Source organism: Alternaria hordeiaustralica, assembly GCF_023758085.1.
Source record: "Alternaria hordeiaustralica strain BMP 2776 chromosome Unknown scaffold_9, whole genome shotgun sequence".
In the NCBI taxonomy this organism is placed as follows: domain Eukaryota; kingdom Fungi; phylum Ascomycota; class Dothideomycetes; order Pleosporales; family Pleosporaceae; genus Alternaria; species Alternaria hordeiaustralica.
This window is the reverse complement of record NW_026056781.1, coordinates 787,620-811,122: the sequence shown is the minus strand read 5'-3', so window position 1 is coordinate 811,122 and position 23,503 is coordinate 787,620. Positions and strand designations below refer to the sequence as shown.

Below are 23,503 nucleotides of genomic sequence, written 5' to 3'. Positions count from 1 at the left end.
GTTGCCCTCACTTCCGACACAGACATACCTGCGGCCTTGGGCGGGTCGCAAGCTTAGCCAACTAGTGATACGTATCATTCTGCATGGGTCGAGTGGTCCGTAACGGCGGACGAATAGTGAACACCAAGACAAACTAACCAGACTCAATACTCAAGGCGACGTGGTATCACAGAAGGATCTAGACAGTGTCTGTTGCCTTGTCGTGCAATCTCAGCAATGCATTCTAATTTTACTAAAAGTGAAACATCTAACACGCATTTCCCTAAAGCGTATGCTCACTTCTTGCGAAATCAATGTGCAACATGACTACCGATCAGATTTGAAATATACATCGTATGGACGTCTTCGTCCGCTCGGTCATGTTGCATTAGAGCAACGATACCCTCCTTGCCAGATGCGCAGCTTGAAAAACGTTCGTACGAGTTGATGAGTTGAGTGGAAGTTTCAGAGAAAGAATGAACGTGTTGTTGGATGTGTTCATCGAGATAGAAGTGGAGGCGAAGCAATGATGAGCGATCTGTTAGCCTTACAATAAACTGCTGTCTTTAGTACCGTACCGCATCGCATGATCTCTCTTTTTAGGCGCTTACTACCACAAGTGAAGCGCCTAAAACGAGAGATCATGCGATGCGACGCGGTGCTGATCAAGACTAGTACATTCTCTTGCAAAGGGATTACGATGGCCCGGAGGCCATGTCTGTCCAGCCACCATCCGCTCTCCAAACTCCTGCTTTCGTGTAATCCCCCCTTCCACCGCCTCTTATATAAGCGAATCGAAAGTATTCGTTCACGCCTTCCATGTGTCTAGTCCAGGTCCAGCTTTCCTCCATACGGTCAGCGTATTCATGGTACCTTTCTACATCATTGACCAGAACGCTCATTCCATCATAAGGCTCAGGGAATGGGTAGTGCCAATCGAAGGTGATGTTGGGCCTCAGATGGTGGAGATTGAAGTTGTTGTGGATGATAGGCGCAGTGATGAGTGGGAGCACGGTGCCAATGGGCGCGTCACCACGAAGTGCGCCGGGTGTCTCGAGGATACTGGCAAAGCCCCAGCGTGCGGTCCCGTTGATGAAGAGGCCAATCAAAATGCCTTGGAAAAGGAGCGAGGGGCGTGTTTGCATAGATGTGCCAGGTACAAGGAGCAGGCCGAGGATGTAGTGGTGGATGCGGACGTTCATCCTTGGTATGGCGACGAGTGCGAGGATGCCAGCCACCAGAATGCCATAGAGGGCAAGGTAACGCGGTAGACGACCTTCGACACGGAATGACCATGCCTGTCCCAGGGCGATGACGAATAGGGTGAGGACGATAATGATCAGCGCAGGAATAGCGCCTGGCTGGTTCTTGATATCGTGGGGTGTGAGACGCTCTATGGGAATCTTGTCGAACGTGTAGTTGTTTAGGGCGCCGATCCAACATCCGCCGAGCCAGAGGATGGTTTTCTCTACTTGTGCGTGAAGACCTTGCAGTTGGCGACGCACTGCAAACCGGTAGACAGCATACATGCAAAAGGATGCGGGAAGGAAGCGTGACAGAGCAATACTGATTATGGAGTAATAATCAGTCAAGTTGGGAGGGTCTGATGCCAGTGCGACATGGAAGAAGACACCGACGAAGATGGAGGTAAAGAAGACGGATGGTGAGGTAGTAAACAAAGACAACAGGATGGTGAAGGTCAGCGATACGCCTAGTAATGGCCACCGTAAGTCGCGACATTTGGCTGCCGTGCCGGGCAGAAAGGAGAAGGAGCGTGGAAAATACGAATCAAAGCCAATGCTCTTGATGTGTCTCCTGTTTACGCTGGGGTAGTCAGTCTTCTCGCCAACCTGCGCAACAACTCCACAGCCACCCGACGCGTCATTTATGAAGCCAGCATGGATAGCAGCTCCGCAGATGAAAGAGTCGGCGCGGTAATATGTGTTCTCCAGGGTGTTTTCCTCGTCGGTGGGTCCGCCAATAACCAATGGACGATAGTTGACATTCTTGTCACCAACAGCATGTGGATTAAGCAATTGCACGCGTTTACAGTTTGCGGGGCAGCGGAACGGCATGGTGCTGTTCTCGAACGGTCGACATAGATCGCCGTTGAGCCCGCAGCCATTGCCATCGTCCCAGAAGCGATCCGTACACCGTACTCGCACGGGGCTGCCATATCCAGGTATGTCCGCTGCAAACGCGCTACGATGCAGGACCAAGCCAAATGTCAGGATCCAGCAGAAGTAGAAGAAGACCAGCAGGCCGATCTTCTGTCTTCTTTCAGGAAAGTAGCTGTTCAGCAACCGGATTGGCGCAGTCTGTATCTTGGGAAAGAAAGGGTGTATCTTCCAGGGTCGGGGCGGTTGTGGACCCTTGACCCATACGACAACATTGTTCCATGCACGTTGCAACCGCGGCGGGATGTACTTGTTGGCGTAATAGGGCTCTTGTGGGGTGTCGTGCTCTTGACCGGATGTCTCGGGAGTCGCGATGGCGTCGGCTGACTCGGCAGGAAGTGCGGTCGCGTTCTCGTCGTCGCGGTAGGCTTGCGGAGGCGCGCCCTCGTCGTCGAGGCTTTCCCGCGGCTCCATATCGTAGATGGATGCCAGCTCGTGGCGGGATCTCGTAGGGGACGACACTTTGGTAGTGAATAGGATGACGATGCGCCGAGGCTTAACGGATGCTTATCGATAGGAATGCGCGTAGAGATGTGCGACGATGGGTGATGGCTGGAAAAAGACTCAAAAGACACTCATGTACAGGACAAGGTGAAAGGGGGTAAAGACGTGAGAATATACGAGCGAAGGCGAAGGCATGGCAATGGCAAGGAAAGAGCTCTGGGGAGCTTCGGGACCTGCATGATGCGGGCCTGTGGAGTGCCCACGTTCCGGCTTCACGGCACTGAGACGCTAGGTAAGATCGGCCTCCGAGTAGGAAGCTTCCAAAGCTTTGGGTGTCGGCGGCAATGGCAGTATGTGAAGGTTCACGCCCCGATGCAGTAGAACCGGAATTATCATGCTTGCTCCCATCCCAGGTCGTTCGAGATGGTTATTCCCAGCTGCAGCTCCCACGTGTGGCTCAACGTGGCTCAACGTGGCCTAGCCAGCACATGCGGCTTCCCGTTTGGTGATGAGGTCACCGTTCTGGCATTTCTAATCAGCGCCTTATCGGTCCCTCGGACCATTCGCCTCGGGCGACGGAGCGACTCCATACCCAGGAATATCCCCATCGTCTTTTACCTCTTTGCATGCGATTGTTTGTATTGGACGATCTTGTTGACATTGTTGCATTTGACGCGTCCGCGTAAACCTTATCCGCACACCGCTGCAGTGCCACGATGGCGCCGTACAACTCTGACCCGAGCTCTTTCCCCGACCCAGTGGATCTTACGCATTTCCTGTCACGCAGCACGAGAGCGCGCGAAGCTTCTTCTGTCAAACAGTTCTACAAGTACTTCCAGATTCCCGGGATCGCCCAATTAGCTGGAGGTATGCGCGCGCCCGACCAACCGTCTCGCCTCAGATTACTGATTCCGTCCAGGTCTCCCCAACGATCACTATTTCCCCTACGACACGCTCGAGGCCAAAGTCGCACAGCCGAACCGATGGCAGCCAACGCCCAACAAGCCTGTCGATCCGCCCGCCGATGATCCTCCGACCGCCCAACTCGCGAAGACATGCATCTCGGAGCGTAGAGAGAAGGAGCCACCTGCGTCGCGCCTCGTTGTGCCCAAGTACTCCAATGTGCCAGATCCCCTGCGCATGATCGACCTTAAGTCTGCGCTGCAATACGGCCAGGCTCTGGGATACCCCGCACTATACCAGTTCATCCGACAGTTCACGAGGGAGAACCTGCATCCTTTCGTCCCATACAAGAACGGCCCAGAGGTTATCTTGACCTGCGGCTCTACCGATGGCTTCTCCAAGACGCTGACAGCGCTCAGCAATGAGTGGTCAGCCGAACATGACCCTGTCGATGAGAGGCCAGGGCTGCTGTGCGAGACATACTGTTATATGAACGCCATCCAGACCGCCAGGCCACGAGGCTTCAACATTGCGCCAGTAGCCATCGATGACGAGGGAATGATGGCGCATGGAAAGGGAGGTCTGCAAGATGTTCTAGAGAACTGGGACTACTCAAAGGGCCGCCGCCCACATGTCATGTACACCGTCACCATTGGCCAGAACCCTACATCGGGCACCTTGTCGGTACAGCGCAGAACCGAGATTTACGCTCTCTGCGTCAAGTACGACATCATCATCGTCGAGGATGACCCATACTGGTACCTACAGTACCCGTCCTCGTCGCCTAGCAGCGTCCCTCCCAAGCCTACCAAATCTTCCGGCTTCGAATTTCTGGACAGCCTCATTCCTTCATACCTCAGCGTAGACTACCAGGGTCGCGTTGTTCGTCTCGACACCTTCTCTAAGACGGTAGCCCCCGGGTGCCGTCTTGGTTGGATCACCGCGCAGCCTGCACTCGTAGAACGTCTCCTCCGCATTACCGAGACTTCGACCCAGCAGCCCTCAGGCTTCGTGCAGTCCATGATGGCAGAACTGCTCATGGGTCCTCAAGCCTCGAACGACCCTGGTAAGGGCGGCGCAGCCGATGGCAGTGGCTGGAAAGTGGATGGATGGGTGCGCTGGCTGGAGGGCCTCCGAGGCAACTATGAGCGTCGCATGCAGAAGATGTGCGACACACTTGACGCTGGAAAGGAGGCTGTAAAAGCTGGCCGCCGAAGGAGTCTCGTCGACGTCGCTGACGAAGAGGATGACTGGGCTGTGGTGGAGAAGACACAGATCTACTCCTTCGTTCGACCTCTTGGCGGCATGTTCGTGTGGGTGCGCTTCGACTTCGCGTCCCACCCGCTCGCCAAGCAAGTACCTGCCGCCCGCCTTTCTAGGGCTCTGTGGGTGTTCTGGACCTCGAAGCCCTACCTATGTCTCGTAGCTCCCGGTACAATGTTCGCAGCCAACGAGGAGATCAAGGCAATGGACAGCTTCAACTGCTTCCGGTTGTGCTTCGCCGCATGCCCTGCGGAAGATGTAGATGATATCAGCAAGAGGTTTGTAGATGGCGCGCAAGCATTCTGGAGGATCAAGAGCAAGAGTAAGATCGACAAATTATTGGAAGATGAGGAAGTAGCGGGTGTGGATCACGTTGCGGGTATGGCCGTATTGACCGGGATGTGTTAACGGATTTTCAAATATACATTAGGAACGCTATATACAACCAAACTTGATGGTGGAGTCACGCTATGCACTCCCATTACTCGCTATTTTTACTTGGAGACCTTGGCGTCCGCGATGATGACGTCGGATGCCTTCTCAGACAACATGTAGAGGGGAAGAGCCAGGTAAGTGCCGGGAATCTTGGGGAAAGCGGAAGCATCGACGACACGGAGACCCTCGACGCCACGAACCTTGAAGTTGCCGTCAAGAACAGCCTTCTCGTCATCGTCGGCACCAATAGGGCAAGTGCAAGAAGCGTGGTGGCCCCAGGACTCGTACTTGGCAAACTCCTTCCACTGCTCGTCGGTCTGGACCTGCTTTCCGGGCCAAACCTCCTTGAACTTGCCGTCAAGAGGAATGAGATCCTCAAAGACCTCGCGACCGTACTTCATTCCCTCAACCAGGGCGTCCAGGTCCTCGTCACCGCCGACAGCGAAGTTGCGCTTGCGGATCTCAGGCACATCTTGGGGATCAGCGCTACGGAGGGTAACAGTACCAGCGTTATTGCGAGACTCAGCCTTGAGAGTGAGCCAGGTCCAGGCGTCGCGGCCAAGGGTGGCGTTGGCGAAGAAGTCGGGGTAGTAACCGTTGAAGTACGCGGGCCATCCAGCGACGAAAAGATCAGCGTTACCGTTGGGGGAGTTGCTAGCCTTCTTGGTGATGGCAAGCGCGATACCGTTGGTGGCGTAGACACCCTTTCCGATTCCGAGCGTGCCAGTCTCCCACTTCTCGAGGCAGGGGTCGTGGTCACCTTCAAGGAATGTGCAGCCGTTGAGGAGAGAGATCTTGCTGGGTGCTTGACCGATGACGGGGATTTCGTAGCGGTCCTGGAGGTTGGTGCCGACACCAGGTAGGTCCTTGACGACATTAATGCCGAATTGCTCGAGTTCCTCCTTGGGACCAACGCCGGAAAGCTTCAGGATCTGAGGGGTGTTGAATGCACCAGCTGACAGGATGACCTCGCGAGTAGCAGTGACGGATCCCTTGGTTCCCTTGCCAGCAGCAGAGCCGGACTGACGCCTTGGGTCAGCGCCGTAGAGAGACTTTCCAGTCAAGAAGCTGACGCCAGTAGCCTTGGGTGTGGTACCGTTCTGGTTGAAGTCGACGTTGGTGACGAGGGTGTTGAGCTGGATGTCGAGATGGTACTTGCGGCTTCCATCCCGGTTCTTCGCGTTGATGACTTGGTGAAGGAAGTCGACGGGGCCAGCACGCTTGTACTCTGGAATCTTCATGGCAAGAGGAACCTGCCACATGCCCTCGGCGGAATCGCGATTGGCGCCAGGGTTGTTGATGTCACGGAGCAGGACTTGACCGAGGCCAGTAACGGTGGTAATGAGCGAAGAAAGAAGGTTCTTGCCCATACCTGTAGCAGCAGCCAGGACGAGGGAGATGACCTTCAGGTCCTGAACGATCAGAGTGAGGTCAGTCAGTGAGGTCTCGAGCCATCCGGAGAATCCGTGTCCAACAACGCTGTTGGGCAGGTAGCGCGACTTCTCCAAGCGGGTGAAGTACTTGCGCATGTTGCTCGGTGCCCAAGAAGAATCGCCAGTGATGGACTGGAGGTACTCCCAGTCACTCTCGTATGGGTATACAGTGATGAGGGCATTGTGGACAGTGCAGCCTCCGAGCGAGCCAACACGGGGGTAGAGAACACCGAGGGGTTTGGCGCCCGCAGGAGGGCTGGGACCAGTGTAGCGGGTGCCGTCGGTCAACTCATAGGTGAGCTTGGTGTCCCTCCTCTGCTCTTCTTCGTCGTCGAAGTGCTTGACAAAGTAGTCCCATCGCATAGGCTCATACTCGGCGGCAACAGAGTGCAAGACGGGCACGTTGTACTGAGTGGTGTTGGTCTGGTCATCACCGGCTTCAAGGAGAAGGACCTTGTGGCCAGCAAGAGCTAGCCTGGCTGCGAGAGGTGCACCGCCGGCACCAGATCCGACAACGACATACTCGTAGTCTTCAAGAGTGGTGGTGTTGGTAGCGCTCACAGCACGCTTGACATTCTCGCCGCGGTAAGGAGTGTGCTCGGCGCCGTCGCTATCGTCTGATTAGCACCCATCCATTGATATTGGCACGTGATAACATACATGATGCGTGCAGAAGTGAAGTTGGTAAGTAAAGAGAGGACGGCAAGAGCCTTAATGACAATCATGGTGACGGAATTAGAGGTAGTAATAACCTTGCAAAAAAGAAGAGACAAAAAGCAAAGGACTGGATATACAACGTCGTTGCGAGAACAAGTGTGGAGAGAAAGCGACGAGGGCTTCCCTGTGAAAGCTTATATTGGCATGCAGGACAGCCTCGATCAACCATCACGAAGCGCCACCGGTAGTCGCGGTACACGTGGTGAACATTACGATCATCGACCATCTACCCCTTTGGTCCTTGACATTTCACGAATGCGACCTGCGGCTAATGCTCCCCCTACAGGTCAGCCTGTTCTTACCGCATGAGGATGGTAGTACAACCCGTGCGCTAGTGGATCCAGGCGCATGGTAGAAAGGCTTCCCTTGTCGGACGGCATCCTCGCCCGCACTGACAAATGTGACGAATGCGAGGCTCTCGAGTCAGCGAAGGACAGAAATTCTCCTAGCTGCAGGTCAAGAGATTGAGCGGGGAGACGAGGCGTTGTTTGAAGCTAGACCGAACTTCCACCCTGCCCAGGTGGGAGCACTGGAAGTCGGGCCGAACCTGGCTGGCGCAAACTTACCTCTATGTAGCAAGGAAACTCCCGCGAGATGGCTGAACTTTGCAAGTCAACGATCAAAGTTAGAATGTAGCCGTCGTCTAGCTTGAATCTCGCTCAATCTGGATATCTCATCATAGTCGTCGCTGCTGCATCCAATATATGCACCTTGGCATCCTTCTGAACCTCTTCTGCCGGCGGCACGCCTCGTCGCTGCCGTACACGGTAGTTACGACTGCCCAACGTACGCCGCAAACGTCATCGGATAACCACGCCGCGAAAGTCTCCACCTCAAATTTCACAACCCAAGTCGATCGAGGGCTCCAGCGCGGCCACAAGAGGACGCCTCGAAGGTAACGTACCTGTATCGATCGTAATCCATGCACGACTCCACTATGCACGTGCTAGAATCGACTTGGCGGTCAGGGTGGGCCTCAAGGGTCTATGAACGAGTAAGAGTCAGCGCCTGTAGCTCCAGAGGATTTCCATCCCCAACAACGTCCATCGCAGCCAGCTTCCGACGTGTGCTGGAAAACATCCCCGTCCGCATAAGCACGGCAGAATGTCTTGGTAGTTCTGCGAGCCGTCCCCAGGGATTCTCGACGACATCGACTGTGCCAGAGATAACTTCTGAAGGGCTTGTCAAAATGGGGGAAGGTGCGCGGTATGTACACACCCTGGCTCCGTGACCGGGTGTGCAAAGGCAGTTCCCCAGCGACTGAATACGGCATTTGCAGAGCAATCCCTTGCTCTCCACCCCTCTCGGTGTCTTTCGTAACCCGACCTGCCAACTCTCCACCGATCCATATTTCGGTATGATTTCCCCTTGGCCCGGGTGAGAACGCTCAAGTGGGCACATTTTGTGTTATCGCAACTCCACACGAGCGCCGTGCAGATTATTTGCTTGGTATTTACTGTAGTACATAACCTACTACCTTCAAACATTCGTACGAAGCGTTGTCCGAAGCCAGCCGCTGTCGCCCTTTCCTCAGCTCTATCATTTTGCCTTTCTTTTACGACACCTGCACATGATATTTCCCAATGCGGTTAAGAACTGTGGTAGCTTTTCTTGGGGCCTTTGTGGCTGCCGTTCATGCTCAGAACCCGCTTGAGGCTCTGGCGGCACACATGCCAAAGTGCGCTGTATGTGTTCTCATATGAAGACTGTAACTGAACTCTTGTCTGACATATTGGTATAGCTGGCATGTTTTATGGAAGAGCTTCCCAAGTCGACATGCGCCACAGACCTCACCTCGCAGTGCTTATGCACCAACACTGCCCTCAATCTTGCGGTAGCCGCCTGCTCCCAGAAGACATGTACGATCTATGAGCTTATGCGTGAGTATACCCTCGTTACGTGCAGGCCGCATTCTTGGATACTGATGCGTAACAGAGACCAAGAATATCACCAGCACTGGTTGTGGAGCACCTGTTCGTTACAAGGGTGACTCCTTCATGGCTATTGGCATAGCTGGAGCTGTTGTCGCTATATTAGCCTTCATCCTGAGGATGGCCGCTAGTATAGGCAAGAAGGGCCGCCAGGTATCATGGGACGACTTGACGATGTTTATTGTTGTCTTGATTGCTATACCTCCCGCAGTCTTTACCCATTTCTGTAAGACGATTTCGACAAACCCTTGGCCGCCATTTTACTTACAACGTCACAGTGGTTAAAAACGGTCTTGGACGAGACATTTGGACTCTCAAAGCTGACCAGATCACCAACGTCCTGTTCTACTACTTCCTGGGAGAAATCTTTTACGTGACTGGCCTTGGTGTCTCCAAGATCTCGATTCTCTTCTTCTACCTTCGCGTCTTTCCGGCCAAGAGCTTTCGAATCCTTACCTACAGCGTCATGGGCGTCTGTGGGGTCTACACCATCGTATTCTTCGTCGTCACCCTCATGCAATGCCGGCCCATCAGCATGGCTTGGGATCAATGGGATGGACTCCACGAAGGCAGCTGCAACAACATTCATCTCCAAGGCTGGATCGCGGCCGCTATCAACATCTTCCTCGACGTGGTCGTGATGGCGCTCCCGATGAAACATCTAGCAGCGCTGAACATGGGTATCAAGAAGAAGGTCATGGTCATGTCCATGTTTGGTGTCGGTATCTTCGTCGTCGTCATCTCGGTCATTCGCTTGGAATCTCTCATCCACTTCTCCAATACGCAGAATGTCACCTGGGATTACGTCGACGCCGGTCTATGGAGTCTTATCGAAATCGACGTTTCGATCGTCTGCGGATGTATGCCTGCTCACCGGCTATTGATCGCCAAGTTCTGGCCGAAGATACAGTCGACAATCGGAGCAAGCAAAGCCCTTTCGACGAAAGGTTCAAAGTTCAACAGTACCAACAACACGACGATCAGCTCTACGGCCCCCGAGAAGTCGGTCCGCCTCTCCATAAAACCCAAAGCGAAGGACGAGAACAACTTCATTCCGTTGGACGACATGGATGACAACAGCGATCGAGCAATGCTGACGAAACGAGACACCGAACGAGACTCTAGGGGTTGGATTGTGGCAACGCATGAGGTGGAAGTCACGCACAGGAATGCTTCGGTGGTCACAGAGAACGCCAATGATGGTAAGCCCCAGGACTGGAACAAGCCTCCTATGATGGGAAGAGAACATGTATGAGCCTTCATTGGCAATATTGGTGTTGTAGCCATTTGGCGTCGACACAAACGGAGTACAGGCGTCACAACCAAGGATATCCCATAGACCGTATCTTCAGAGAACTGTATAATGTACTATATCTTCTACACATCTTCAGTCTTCTCATCGCTCCCGCATTTCGAGACATCATGTTCAACGTCTGTCAACATTTCGGGCGTATTGCGTGTACGTACCACATGATTACATTTTCCAGTCCGATGTAGTCACGTCAGTGAGTGGCATGACTAGAGTCCAGGCTGGATCTGGACTCAGACTAAGCGCCGAACTCGGTCGTGAACGACAGTAGCGCGTGGATGCAATGGGTGGGATCGTCCACAGAGTGAAGCCAACAGGCCGTGCTGGGTTCAGAAGCTAGGACGCGGGGAAAGGAGCGTTAAGCCGCTCAGGGCCCACAATGCAACCACGACAGGGATTCTACCAAGGACAACCCTTCTCGAAGACCACTCGTACCAAGGGGGGATTCAACATCTGCGTGTCCCACTGAAAATGCCAAAATTTTCGCCACTTATCTCTTCCGACATCTTTGCTTCGGTGCTTCTCGAAGGCGTCAGGTGGGCCTTCGACATTACGTATGTACGTTCATCCGAAGGATCTCCGCCAAGGCATTTACCGATTACATATCTGTCGTACTATGCGACCAAACTCCAAGAAGATCGACCACGAAGAGTGAGTTATCAAAAGTTATCCATGTTATATGCAAAAGCGCGGTTGGCGACAGCATCAACCTTGGAAGCGTTGAGGGAACCGGAGCGGACCGCAGGGGTAAACTCACAACCTTCGGCTTTCTGGATACAGATAAGCTTGGTCCCAGTTGAACGGGCCGTTTAATTAATCGGACCTTCACACTGCGTCTCCACTATTGGCGATCTGCCTGCTCTTTCCTCTTCTTTCGAGCCCTGGCATCGGGTGTAATTGTTTCAGACCACTTTTCGGGTATCGTCAGCCTTGCTCCTTTTCAACATCCCAAATCGACTGGGTTGGATCTTCTCGTCTAGTCTTCTTTCAGTCCTGTCCCTGGCATAAGTGGAGTCAAAACTCGGTGGCATTTACCGTGCCGCGGTCGTTCATGATCTTCCCCACGATTGTCCTGGGATTATTTGATGATGATAGTCGTTGCTTCTCTGCCTGGGCAAACAAAGTGGTTAGCTTGTCACTTTGTCAGAAATCCTCCGATGCAATCGAACGCTCAGCTATGCCACATCCGCATTCAGCAGTTCGTCCGCGTCTCACCGCCGGCTCATCTCCATGTGGCTTACGCTTACATGATGCTCGTAGACACCACCATCTAATTACTATTCCCTTGACTCTCTTTGGCTGTTTGTCTAACAGGTATCTTTTCGAACCGTTCCGCTCGCTATGAAGTTCTCGTTCTCTATTCTCACCCTCCTTTCGGGCAACATCTTTGCCAATGCCTTTCCTTCTTCTCTGCATCATAAGCACCTCGATGGCCTCACACCCGAAAAGCTGAATGCGGCTATTCGATCGGTGGAGGAGTACAAGCATGCCAAGAGACTTCTCGTTGATGTAAAGAAACCCATTGACATCACTGGCAAACACGCCTTCCAAGCTCCCAAGAAGAACGACCAGCGCGGACCGTGTCCTGGACTCAATGCTCTGGCTAACCATGGATACATCTCTCGCGATGGTGTCACCAGCTTCGTGGAAGTCGTGGCGGCTATCAACCAAGGTTCGTCTCATACGTCTTAAAGTAAACTGGCCAGTTCTAACATGCGTGATATCCAGTGATGGGCATGGGCACAGAGCTGGCTCTCGTTCTCGGTATCATGGGTACTGTCTGGACAGGAAACCCACTATCGTTGGATCCTGGTTTCTCCATCGGAGGCCCCACTGCTGGCACGAACAACATCCTAGGAAACCTGCTTGGTCTTCTCGGTAAGTACTATCACTCCGACGTATTCCAGGTGTTGTCATGCTTACGCCCTCCTAGGTAAACCTCGAGGTCTCCAAGGTTCGCACAACTGGATCGAGTCGGACTCATCGCTCACGCGCGATGACCTTTACGTGACTGGTGATGCTTGGACAATGAACATGACCCTTTTCCGCGACTTCCACGACCGTGCCGATGAGAACGGTGTCCTCTCCATGGATCTACTGGCCGACCAAGCTGCCCGCCGCTGGGAGTACAGCGTCGCCCACAACCCCAACTTCTACTATGGGCCCGTCACCGGCATGGTCAGCCGTAACGCTGGCTACTTCTTCCTCGGTCGTCTGCTCTCGAACCACACAGCTGAGCACCCCGAAGGTGTTCTTACCCAAGAGATCTTTCGCAAGTTCTTTGCCGTCTACGAGTGTGCGAACGGAACCATGGAGTATCGTAAAGGCCACGAGACAATCCCCGAGAACTGGTACCGAAAGCCGGTGGAGTACGGCCTCATTCCACTGAACTTGGATATCATTTCGTGGGTCGCAAAGCATCCAGTCCTTGGCAGGTACGTATCCAAAATCTTCCACCTTCAGTGTTGAGTGGTAGGCTGACATCTCCTGATAGCATCGGCGGCAACACCGGCACCGTTAACTCCTTCACCGGCCTCGACCTCCACAATGTCACTGGTGGTGTCCTCAACGCAGCCTCTCTACTCGAGAACAACAATCTCCTGTGCTTCGTGTTCGAATTGCTCAAGACTTTCCTGCCCAACTCGCTTTCTCCGCTGCTGTCGACCCTCGAAGTCCCGATCAGCTTGGTGACGGACACCCTGGCGTCGCCGCTGTTGAGCCTCGCGTGCCCAGCATGGAAGGACATGACCGAGGGTGGCGAGCCGCTATGGGACGGTATACAACACACTTTTGCTGGTGCACGCAAGGCGGGTTCAAGCCTCTAGTTCAAGCAGGGAATGGCCTGCAGAGTGTCGAATACCGCAGTAGTGACACAATTCTATTCTCTTCTCTTGTCTAATATAAGCTGTTAACGGGCTGAGCTCGCAAAATGTAGTTCAAAATGCGCAAGCGTGTTTATGTCGCAGTGGACAGCTGCGGTAGGACGGATGCAAGAATTGCTGAGTGAAGATCGTGCTCATAACATTGTGATCGATATTGGCTTTTGCTTACTAGACTACGCTACACGTAGCTTGATGAGTAATTGAGGCAGCTGCTTAGGTCTGACAGAGACAGGAATAGATTACTGTTGAGATCGTGACGCACATGTCAGGGCAGAGCGTGAGGTGGTTGGGAGACGCGTTCGTGTCGCGCCGGCGAAAGCCTTACCGAATACGGGCTAGCTCCTCTATCATGAGCACCTGCATGAAAGTCACTCTCTTGCAGACATGAAAAGCCGGAACGTTTTTGGACAGAAGCGGATGATTATCTGCTGTGAAAAACGAAATGAATGTTCTACAATGCCTTACCATCAGGTCGAGGTGGTGGTGTTGAGGGACCATTGAGTGCTCACAACGGCTTTGTGCACGCCGGAAGCGCAGCGATCACGGATGAAAGTGCGCACTTTCGCAATGTCTCGTGTTTATCCTCTCGTGATATTGGTAAGCGTTCACGATGTTTGGAACGTTGAATAGTGCTGTACAAGGTTGCATTCCAGTGGTGATTTATTTTCCCTGCTCACGATAATCTAGGTACCTGACGTTCCCAAGGTCGCTTCATCATTTCAATTCCAGCTGTCAACCGTATAGTATACCAATACCCCAGACATGAGTGATAAGACGCCTGAATTCGGCACAATCATGAAGCATGCGTTGGCATACGAAGAAGCCGTCGAAAAAGGACAACGCCTCTTAGCTCTAACAATCGCGGATATCACCGACGGTCCGCCTCAAAGTAAATTTCAGGACATCGATGACCTGGAAGTATGGGGTTGGTGTACTTTCACTCTTGCTAGCCCGAATCCCACTCCTGCTACGAACCTAGTACGAGCCCTAGGCCCTACCCTCAAGTCTTCTCCCACTACAGCGGGTATCCTTACTAATCACGACGAGACCGTTACGGTTGACGGTAAGACCTATCCAGCCACCATGGCGCATTTTCACAGCGTGATAGAGCCCGAGGCCGGTATTTTGTTGGCAGAATGCAACACGACCCCGGAAGCAATGCTGAACCCATATAGGAATCTGGATCCAGCGACGTTGGTAGCCAAACTCCCAGAGCTGCGACATTGGTCCGATGTTGCTTTCTTGCAATGGAAGAATGTATGTACTAACTTTAGGTCTCGGTACAATGTGCCAGAACTAAGACTTGTAGTAAGATACCAGGTTCTCAATGCGAACACACGAGCCATCTGTAGCACCATCCTTGCCTCTCTTCGTAAAAAACGACAGGAAACAGCTGAGCCAGGAATCTCGTATGACTCCTGGCTTCCGAGATGGCCAGGTATAGCTTTCCCAATAGAGTCTGAAGAGGCGATAGCGTTATGCGGCACACCCAATGGAAGTGGCGTACTGCATTTGCTCGCTCAGCATAAGGCGAAACTGGGCCACAAGACTATTCAAGAAGTATGCTTGTACTATGAAGATGAAGATGATAAGGGGTTGCGAGAAGTTCCGACTCTGGTATTCCATGTCCAGGATGTTTGAGTAAAGCTAGGTAGCGAGGCCGTATGGGGGTCAAGTAGAGATGGATTACATTAAGACCTTTGTAAAAGCATCGCCTAGTCCTCTCTCCACAAGCCATTCCTCGATCGCCTTCATGTCACCTCTATTCGCTCTTTGGCCGCGTCGCTCACCGACTGTGTCGGTAATTTCAGTCATGTCTGGGAAGACTCGCTTTTCACATTGCTCGCGATGTCGCTCGCTGACTTTCTTGTGATGGGCCGGGATGTCGCCCCAGCTTTCCGTTTTGATGTACTTCATGTAATCATCGATATTTTGTGATCCGCCCTCGACGCACAGAAGACCTGGCTTGCCAGCGTAAAGAAAGCCGGTCAATTGGTAAGAAGGAGCAAACTTGATGAAGTCGTCGCGTTTGGAGCGTGTGCTGATCGATGGAAAATAGAACCAAACCCTTACCAGCGGTCCAGCGTCCACAGCAGTGAGATCCGGGCCCAGTTCCGTCGTCTCAATTTCCGTCAGGTATTCGACTGCAGCTTCTCTGATGTACTCAATTTTACTGAGCAGGTCCTCATCTTCTGGTATGTCCGACGTCAACCGCGACGTGGCGGCTTTGTTCATCCATTGCGGTTGCTGCACCCGAACCTTTACGGTCGGTGGGTCTAAAGGCGGCTTATCACCGCAAAACGCGAACGGTACCCCGATATCCAGACGCAATGTCCTTGAATTCGGCGACTCTTCGTTGGGCGTAGATACTGGCAGGTCAAGGATGACTGGGATGACCGGCGTATATTTGGCTGCAGATCTAGACCGAGCATCATCGGTATCGCGCAGGATATCTAGTATTCCCTGAGAGTTCTCGTCGAGTGTGATCTCGTCAGGGTACATTGCCAGCAAAAGCTCAACTTGGCCAATTTGAAGCTCTATCAGATCGGCTGGTAAGATCTGCCATTGTTGCATGTCTGTCATCATCGAACGATAGATAATGATAGAATTTCTGAAGGTCGGAAGTAGTCGGAGGGGGCTGCGAGATAGAGTGAAGTTTGATTCAGGTGTGACAAGCAAGAAGACGCGCACTAGCAGAAGAGCGAGGTCGGCGCCAATTTTCGGCTACCAGCCACACGGTGAGCCACAACCGCCACCCGCACGGGGATTGTCGAAAGAGAAATCAGCATCAAGCATTGCACGATGATGGTTCAATCCAGGATTTATTTTTGTTTTCAACATCAAAGCCTGACCCCTATGCAGGTGGAGATGCCTGAGCTTGTTAGCCTTAATTTCGTCTCGTGCTCTTTTCCCTCTACGTACCTGCCACATGTCGATTATCACACTCGACGTTCCGTTCCTTCTGAGGATGCCGACAGCAGCCACATCGTTCAACCACGCAGCAGTTCCGTTTGTGTCGGTTTCGAATTGTCCTCGCAACATCGTGGGGGCACCATCCGCAGCGGGTGGGAGTCCTATCGTCTGAACGTATATGAAGGTTCCGTCATCGGTCTGGATATTGTATCGGGCGTCTGGTCGGAAAGCGCCTTGCGCGTCCGTAAGGCGCCAGTCCGCGCCGAGATTGAGAACTTTGCCTTACAAGATGTGAGTGACATGACGTCATGATACATAAGAGCACGAGGCACGAGCTGTCGAAGATATGTCCCAGCCTTTTCTCGTGATCTTTGAAACACGACGACATGTTTAGGCCAAGAGGACTACTCACCACTTATTCTTGGTCCCTTGAAAGTGCCTCCAACGATAGGGATGACGATGCGTTCTTGCCCGGTTGGAATAGAACCGAGCGAGAATCTTTCTCCCAGTAGGGCTTCCATGTGGTAGATCAAAGTCATCTTAGGTGGTTCTGGTGCGCTTTGTGCCATTGTGAAAGCAGTAATAGCAGCAAGTGCAGTGATTGGGGTGAGGAGTCGCATGGTGAATGCAGCGGGAACGTTACTAGAGACTAGCGGGAAACTCTGAATGCGACGACATCATAGTCGCATAGCCAGAATATATAGATGTACTACAGTGCGATGGCAAGCTTCCATGCCGTCGCCAGGTACCGAAGATGACGTACAGCTTAAGGTTCCGCGTTCCTGCAGCAACCCCGCAATCGGCAATTCCTCTAGATCTACCCCAAATCAAGATGTCGGCTCAATTTCCACCACATCCCATGGGGAAAATTGGTCCCTCGTCGCATCGCATTCATTTACTTCGTCATTGACTGCCGCTACCGACGGGAAATACGTTGTCGCGCGCGAAGATGTCAAAACACAAGAGCGGTCTGCTATTCTCTCGTACTAGCCCGTGCCCAGGTGTGCCATCCCTCTGCACCTGCCGATCAGCAATGCAATCGATACGTGGCCCACTGCATCACGAAGACACGCCGACACCCGTATGAACGATAGAACGAGCATCAGGAAGGTCAATACCATGGCGCAATCGTTCGGCGCCCGACGTCTTCAGCTCCGTTGCGCAATCGCAAATCTACCGGCAGCCCTACCCGGTCGAGGCGGCTGGACACCACTGATCTTCGAAAGAATGCGCCGAGTTCCCAAGGTACGCTGCCATGCTTCACCTCAGTCTCTCCATAGCTTGAGAAGCAGCTTGCCCGCTGGTTGGGTAACATAGCTGTAATGCACCTATCCAAAGAGGCGGGCACAAAATCTATGGGAAAAGATGAATACCTACCTAGGTGCCTCCCAACCTAGAAGTCCACGTTGCCTTGGAAGCTCGTTGACTTTATCGCAACCCAGTATTTCAGTTTGTACCTTGAATGAGGCGCGAGGCACATTCCCTCTCTACCCATGATGCCCCAGCTCCATGGCATCGAAATTCACGCTTGCGGGCCATGAGCTGCTAACACGACACCCCAGGCTATATATGGTCGAAGCGGCACAAGTATGAGCATGCCTCATGGTTGCGAAACGATTGGACAGGCTCGCGCGCGAAAGCCAGAAGGTCCCATGATCACGAACAGGGCCCACCTTCAGGACGACTACCACCCACCTGTGTTATCTTTGTGGAGAATTTTCTTCACGACACGGCCTTCAATCGTGGCTCGAACGTCCAGCCAAGGCATCGTGGCCCACAAGCTGGACGGTGATCATTGCCCAGGCGTCAATGGGCTCAAATTCCAAACCGTGGCGACGCCCCTCAACATCACCCTAGGGTTGTTACGAAGCACAATCTTGTCCAAGAAAAAGATGAGCTATTGGGTTCTTCTCTCTATTATCTCCCTGTGCAAGAGGGTAAGACGTCTCAAGCAAGTGACGCAACCTATAAATTTTCCCCGGCCGAATTTCCTTCACGATGTGGATATACCGCCGCGCCGGCCCGACCAGATCTCGTGGAATGCTTAGACCATAGCATTTCGAATACAGTGGCTAGCGAATGCGACTCCCCCTTTGCAAGCAGTAAAATCATTCAAGGACGTTCTGTTCGAAGAAAAAACCGACTTCTTTGTTGTTCGTGACTGACTGGCTGCATCGCTAACTCAATCTTGCCAGCGAGCTTTCACTCAGCAACCAGACGGCACGTGTTGAGCAGACTGGTGTTTGTATCCATGCGTAGCAGCGGTGAAGTTGCTATCGCTAGCCACGGTATTGCTTCGGAGAAGGTATTGATTGAGTACTATTTTACTTCGTTGTGGAGTAGGCCAACTCATGTGCGATATGAATAGGTATAAAAGCTATAGGTTATGAATCATTCTACGATCAACTCTCTCGTCACCTTACAATACATTCCACAAGCACGCAGCAAAAGCAGCAATGAAGCTCTCTTCTTTTATCACACCTGTCTGCCTCTTGGGCGTAGCAGCATCAGTCGAGATGACTCAGTACTCCACAGGATCTGGGGTCGAAGTCGGTTTTGAGTCCTTCGTCAAAGAGTACGATATTTCATGATTCTCCCGAAAACGGCAAGAACGACTAGAGCACTAACCCAAACTTGTAGGCTCTACGCCTCCGCGGAAGACCCGTCCGCTACAAGCACTTTTACCGATTTCTTCACGCCTAACGGGCAGCTCATTGTTCTTGAGAACACCGCTACTGGCTCTGAAGAGATTGTCGCGCTGAAGGAGGAGCTTCTCCCCGTAGCTGGCAACAAGCTTTGGAACCATCTTCCTAACGTGACCACCGTTGATTCAGAAACAACCGCCGAGAAGACATACCAGGTGCTTGGTGTTATCGAGACGAGATACGATGGAGGAAACTGCTCTCAGGCCTAGTACGTTCCAAAATCACAACTCCGTGAGCATTGTACTAGTCTGATAGAGTATACTAACGATGCAACTCCCGCAGCTACTCGACCCGCTTTACCGTTACCAAGGACGCCAGCGGATTACCCCAGCTCACACCCCACAGTGGAAGCCTCGTCGCGTACGACGATTTCATCGTGAGCCCATCAAACACGCCGACCGATATAGCTTGTGGGGCTTAGTGTGAGCGGTGGGGGCACGGCCCAATGACTAAGATCTTTTCGCGATTTTGATTTGTACGCAAAAGGCATGGATATATTGCTAGCGAAAGTAGAGCACGTCACGTATTTAGTCTCATGTTGTAAAATCACATTGATACTGTCTGCATTCAAGTAATTAAGGCGACTCTAGCGCCATTTTTGTACCAAGCTCGACTGAACTGATGAAAGCCTACCCAGCGTGGTAATATCGACTGTACGCGTGTCAAGCTTACACTGGCTAGATTTATCACTACATCGCTGTACATGTAGACGTTGATAACAAGACAACTCGTCAATGCACAGCTGTCATTCCAACTCTCACAATGATTGGTATTCATAGTAAATATCATTCCATATTTACTGATCTATTCTTTCCCTCCAGTAGCCCAGGCACCAAAAGTAAAGCAAGTCTCACAGACCATCCATGTCCTCCATAGACATGGTCAAGACGTCTTTGCGCGACAAATATGTCGTACTCGAAGAGGCTCCGCAGGGCTTCCACGGTGGCAAACAGAACGTCGGTGTCTACGTTGTTAAGTATCGCCCTTTGAATAAAACATGCGTCGAAAAGCGCGTGACTGCGTACCAAAACGGTGTCCATTCGATCCACAGCGAGATTGCCACCATGGAACAATGCCGGAATCATCCAAACATTGTATCAATCATGGATAGCAACACAGCAGATCTCGATCACACGTATGGCTCAATCTGGATGCAGCACTGCGAGCTCGGTTCTTTGGATGCGCTAATTATGCGGTACAAAGAACGCGACATGCATCTCCCAGACGAAGGTTTCTTTTGGAAAGTATTCTGGGATGTTTCACAGGCTCTCTGCTATCTTTGGACGGGTCAGGATTACAAAAAGACACGCGATTACGCTATGCAGGGCCGACCAGTAGAGGGCCGTGTGCGTGTTTGGAACGCCATTCGTCATCGCGATCTAAAGCCAGCCAACATCTTGTTGACATGGTCTAGCCCTCTAGCTGGCGACACGATGAATAGCTACCCGACAGTAGTACTCTGCGACTTCGGCTGCAGTGTAAAGTCTACGGATATTAGTTTGAACAACCAAGCCGCAAAGCTACTCGCTTGGGAAGACGTGGCCTTCGAACCTCCGGAGTCTACCTACAGCGAACGAGGAGACATATATGCGCTCGGTCTGATTTTGCTCTGCCTGGGACAAATGCGACAGCGTCCCAACATGGATGTTCTCGATCCAAAGTGCGATCCATTAGGATACTCTAGTTACTTCCAGTTGGAACTCGGGTCACTAGTTGGAGAATGCTTGGAGCCTGATCCAAGTGACCGACCGGAACAAAAGATTTTACCCGTGGTGGTTTGGGAGGGCTACCAGGAGTGGCGCTCATACAGTGGTGGCGACGGGAAACCACTACCAAAATGGGCGTTTGAGTAGATTCACGTATGTGATAGAGGCTCTCGGCATTTGGGTTGAATATGTAGGATTGTGAACAGAAGTGAATATGTACAAATTTATGAAGTCAACAATAGCGAACATGGAGTGCTCGGCGATGTGGAGTTAATGACCAGCAAGTTTCGTGATCGGCGGTGTGTTCGGGTAGAAGCTTGCCGGCATCGTAGGAATAGGAATGGGACTGGCTGTACCAAACGCAGTCTGGAGGTTCTCTTTCATGGTAGGTGCAGAGTAACCAGTGGGTGCGGCATTTTGAGTGCTGGTAGTGGCTGGATAAGCGCCCCCACTTCCCTTCTTCAAGCAAAATCCGCTACCATAACCATTCTGGCATTGATAGATGTTGTTGCTGCCTTTCTCAGTCCACATGGCCAAATCTTCGATGGTAATGTCTGTGCAAGGCGCCTTTTCTGCGCAGACGACTTTGACAGGCCCGCGGTTCAGGCCGTATTCGACTGTTCCCTTCCAATTCTTAAATGTCATGTTGCTCAACTGCACGCCATTGCCAGCAATAGTGCTCATCGAAGCCCACTTTTGGTCGATGTCTAGCGACCAGGCGTTGCCGTGGCCAATGAAGTTTTCGAAAACAACATCCTCGACGTAGCCGCTGCCACCGTTGGATTTGACCATCATCATCTGGTTAGATTTCCAGGTGTAGATGTTCTTGTATACAACGGAAGAGATGGCAGTATCAGCGCCGAGAGAGCCCATGGCGCAGCCACCGCTCCAGTTGCAGTAGATGTTCTCAATCAGGACATTTTTGGAAGGTGACTTTACGGTGACGCACTCGTCTTTATTGGTTACCATGATGTCGTGTACCCAGCAGTTGGTACATGTGACATCAACACCGTCGAGACCACCCCAGTCGCCTCCGCGGATCGCCATATTGTAGGCTTCACCGTTCGTGCAATTGTTGATCACGAAGTGGAACATGGGCGCATCGACAAGAATTATGTCGTGGATCCCAAAGTTGGTCGATTTCTCAATGCGAAGAAGACGCGCGCCATTTCGCTTGCCGTTCTTGTGGTCTTGGTAACCATTGCCTGCAATTGTGATCAGCACTGTGACGGAACATGACCGATCTCGAATAGCATCCTTGCGTACCTTGAATAGCACCCTTGCCAGTGCTGCTGAACATCTCGAAATCGTTGGCATTTCTGATGAACAACATATTTCCAGCGTCGGTACCCGTGCGATAGATGGTGCCGTCAAGCTGCAGCGCCCACGCCTTGCCACCCTCAAACGTGACCCAGGTGTTCAAGGCATAGTCTCCGGAAGGAACAACGACAGTACCACCTGCCTTGCAAGCAGTGAATGCCTTGAGAAGGGCTGGTCCAAGATCTGTGGACTTATCGGCTTTCGCGCCATAATCCATAACGTTGCAGCTCTTCTTGGCCGTTTTGGCCGCGTGAGTGGTTAAAGGCCCGACCTTGCCCGACAGCTGTGCGAGTGCCGGTGCAATAGTAGCCGCTGCAAGCAGGAATTGCGAAAAATGCATCGTGAATGAAAGACCTGCTCAACAGGAACGAATGACTGGAGTGAAAACGAGCGACAACGAAAACAAGACTGAAGAGTGAGAGAATCGAAGCCTGAGAGTAGAGTGGGATATACGTGGATGGTGAGGCTAGACACGAAGGCCATCTGCAAATCCTAGCACAGATCGATGCCAATCTCATGTCCCTGGTGGGCCCGCAGAAATGATAGCGCCCCTATGTTGCACCCCCGGAAAATCCAAAGGCTGCGACGAGAAGCACCACGCTGCCGTTATGTTTACTGATCTAGCAGACCGTGTTCGCCATGGGAGTACGTTCATCCCCCGTCGAAGGCAGATAAATTGTCCGAAATTCCCAAAAGCATGCTAGAGCGCGCGTCAGCTCATCTATCGCGAACAAGCCTGAAGCAAGCGAGCCGACGACCGTCATGTCGGTAATGCTTGTCGTAATGCTTAGTATAAACGTGTTTCAACGTGTGCGCCTCGAACTTCGGTGGCGCAGGCCTTGAGGCCGCTTTGCCTGATTGATTGATGGATTACTATCTGTTGGGTGTTCGTGGAGATGAACAGGCGCGGGACGAAGCCGATCTCGTGAGCTAGGAAGGGATTCGTGGAAACACGGGTTCACAACTTATGAAGGAGCAACGTGCGCTGAGGCCATTTGATGAGTTCCTTTCGTAGCAAAATGTCCCGAAAAAAAACGTATCGCAAGCAGCAAAATATGTGTTGACACTGCTGAGTAGATTCATCCTTAGAGAAAGGTGGTGGCTGGGAATGGAGCTGTCCATGTGGGGGTGACGCGTTGATATCGGAACGCTCGGAATCGATCGGAACGAGACGAGTCGCATCTCGCCCAACTTACGACGAGTTCATTTATCGTATCTTTGATACGTGTACTACGCCGCACAGCACATCCGCGAAAGCAAGACAGGGCAACCAGGGCCAAGATCTATCGCCATGATGCACAACGAACCATTCGTCAAGATATAGGTACATGCACCTGTATTCCATACAAAATATCTACTAGTACAACGCCATGTCGCACGAGGCAT

The 23,503-nt window shown here is 52.3% G+C and overlaps 9 protein-coding genes across 9 annotated transcripts; 5 read left to right on the top strand and 4 right to left on the bottom strand.

The window, feature by feature from the left end:
• Positions 1-674: 674 nt before the first annotated feature.
• On the bottom strand, positions 675-2,570 carry J4E84_005507 (uncharacterized protein; the record flags this gene model as incomplete). The annotated part of the gene is made up of 1 exon (XM_049388104.1): positions 675-2,570. The coding sequence occupies one exon, from the start codon at positions 2,568-2,570 to the stop codon at positions 675-677; it is 1,896 nt and encodes a 631-aa protein (XP_049244344.1).
• A 746-nt stretch (positions 2,571-3,316) lies between these two features.
• J4E84_005506 (uncharacterized protein) lies at positions 3,317-5,174 on the top strand (the record flags this gene model as incomplete). The annotated part of the gene is made up of 2 exons (XM_049388103.1): positions 3,317-3,467; positions 3,520-5,174. The coding sequence occupies 2 exons, from the start codon at positions 3,317-3,319 to the stop codon at positions 5,172-5,174; spliced, it is 1,806 nt and encodes a 601-aa protein (XP_049244343.1).
• An 86-nt stretch (positions 5,175-5,260) lies between these two features.
• Positions 5,261-7,359, bottom strand: J4E84_005505 (uncharacterized protein; the record flags this gene model as incomplete). Its single annotated transcript, XM_049388102.1, has 2 exons — positions 5,261-7,244; positions 7,295-7,359. 2 exons carry the CDS (start codon positions 7,357-7,359, stop codon positions 5,261-5,263), a joined length of 2,049 nt encoding a protein of 682 aa, XP_049244342.1.
• Positions 7,360-9,227: 1,868 nt separating this feature from the next.
• J4E84_005504 (uncharacterized protein) lies at positions 9,228-10,537 on the top strand (the record flags this gene model as incomplete). The annotated part of the gene is made up of 3 exons (XM_049388101.1): positions 9,228-9,231; positions 9,287-9,508; positions 9,561-10,537. The coding sequence occupies 3 exons, from the start codon at positions 9,228-9,230 to the stop codon at positions 10,535-10,537; spliced, it is 1,203 nt and encodes a 400-aa protein (XP_049244341.1).
• Positions 10,538-11,932: 1,395 nt separating this feature from the next.
• On the top strand, positions 11,933-13,416 carry J4E84_005503 (uncharacterized protein; the record flags this gene model as incomplete). The annotated part of the gene is made up of 4 exons (XM_049388100.1): positions 11,933-12,263; positions 12,320-12,469; positions 12,525-13,026; positions 13,086-13,416. The coding sequence occupies 4 exons, from the start codon at positions 11,933-11,935 to the stop codon at positions 13,414-13,416; spliced, it is 1,314 nt and encodes a 437-aa protein (XP_049244340.1).
• Positions 13,417-15,159: 1,743 nt separating this feature from the next.
• J4E84_005502 (uncharacterized protein) lies at positions 15,160-16,955 on the bottom strand (the record flags this gene model as incomplete). The annotated part of the gene is made up of 3 exons (XM_049388099.1): positions 15,160-16,032; positions 16,396-16,604; positions 16,799-16,955. The coding sequence occupies 3 exons, from the start codon at positions 16,953-16,955 to the stop codon at positions 15,160-15,162; spliced, it is 1,239 nt and encodes a 412-aa protein (XP_049244339.1).
• Positions 16,956-18,902: 1,947 nt separating this feature from the next.
• On the top strand, positions 18,903-19,300 carry J4E84_005501 (uncharacterized protein; the record flags this gene model as incomplete). Its single annotated transcript, XM_049388098.1, has 2 exons — positions 18,903-18,961; positions 19,027-19,300. 2 exons carry the CDS (start codon positions 18,903-18,905, stop codon positions 19,298-19,300), a joined length of 333 nt encoding a protein of 110 aa, XP_049244338.1.
• A 654-nt stretch (positions 19,301-19,954) lies between these two features.
• On the top strand, positions 19,955-20,944 carry J4E84_005500 (uncharacterized protein; the record flags this gene model as incomplete). The annotated part of the gene is made up of 1 exon (XM_049388097.1): positions 19,955-20,944. One exon carries the CDS (start codon positions 19,955-19,957, stop codon positions 20,942-20,944), a length of 990 nt encoding a protein of 329 aa, XP_049244337.1.
• Positions 20,945-21,067: 123 nt separating this feature from the next.
• Positions 21,068-22,457, bottom strand: J4E84_005499 (uncharacterized protein; the record flags this gene model as incomplete). Its single annotated transcript, XM_049388096.1, has 2 exons — positions 21,068-22,002; positions 22,064-22,457. The coding sequence occupies 2 exons, from the start codon at positions 22,455-22,457 to the stop codon at positions 21,068-21,070; spliced, it is 1,329 nt and encodes a 442-aa protein (XP_049244336.1).
• Positions 22,458-23,503: the final 1,046 nt, after the last annotated feature.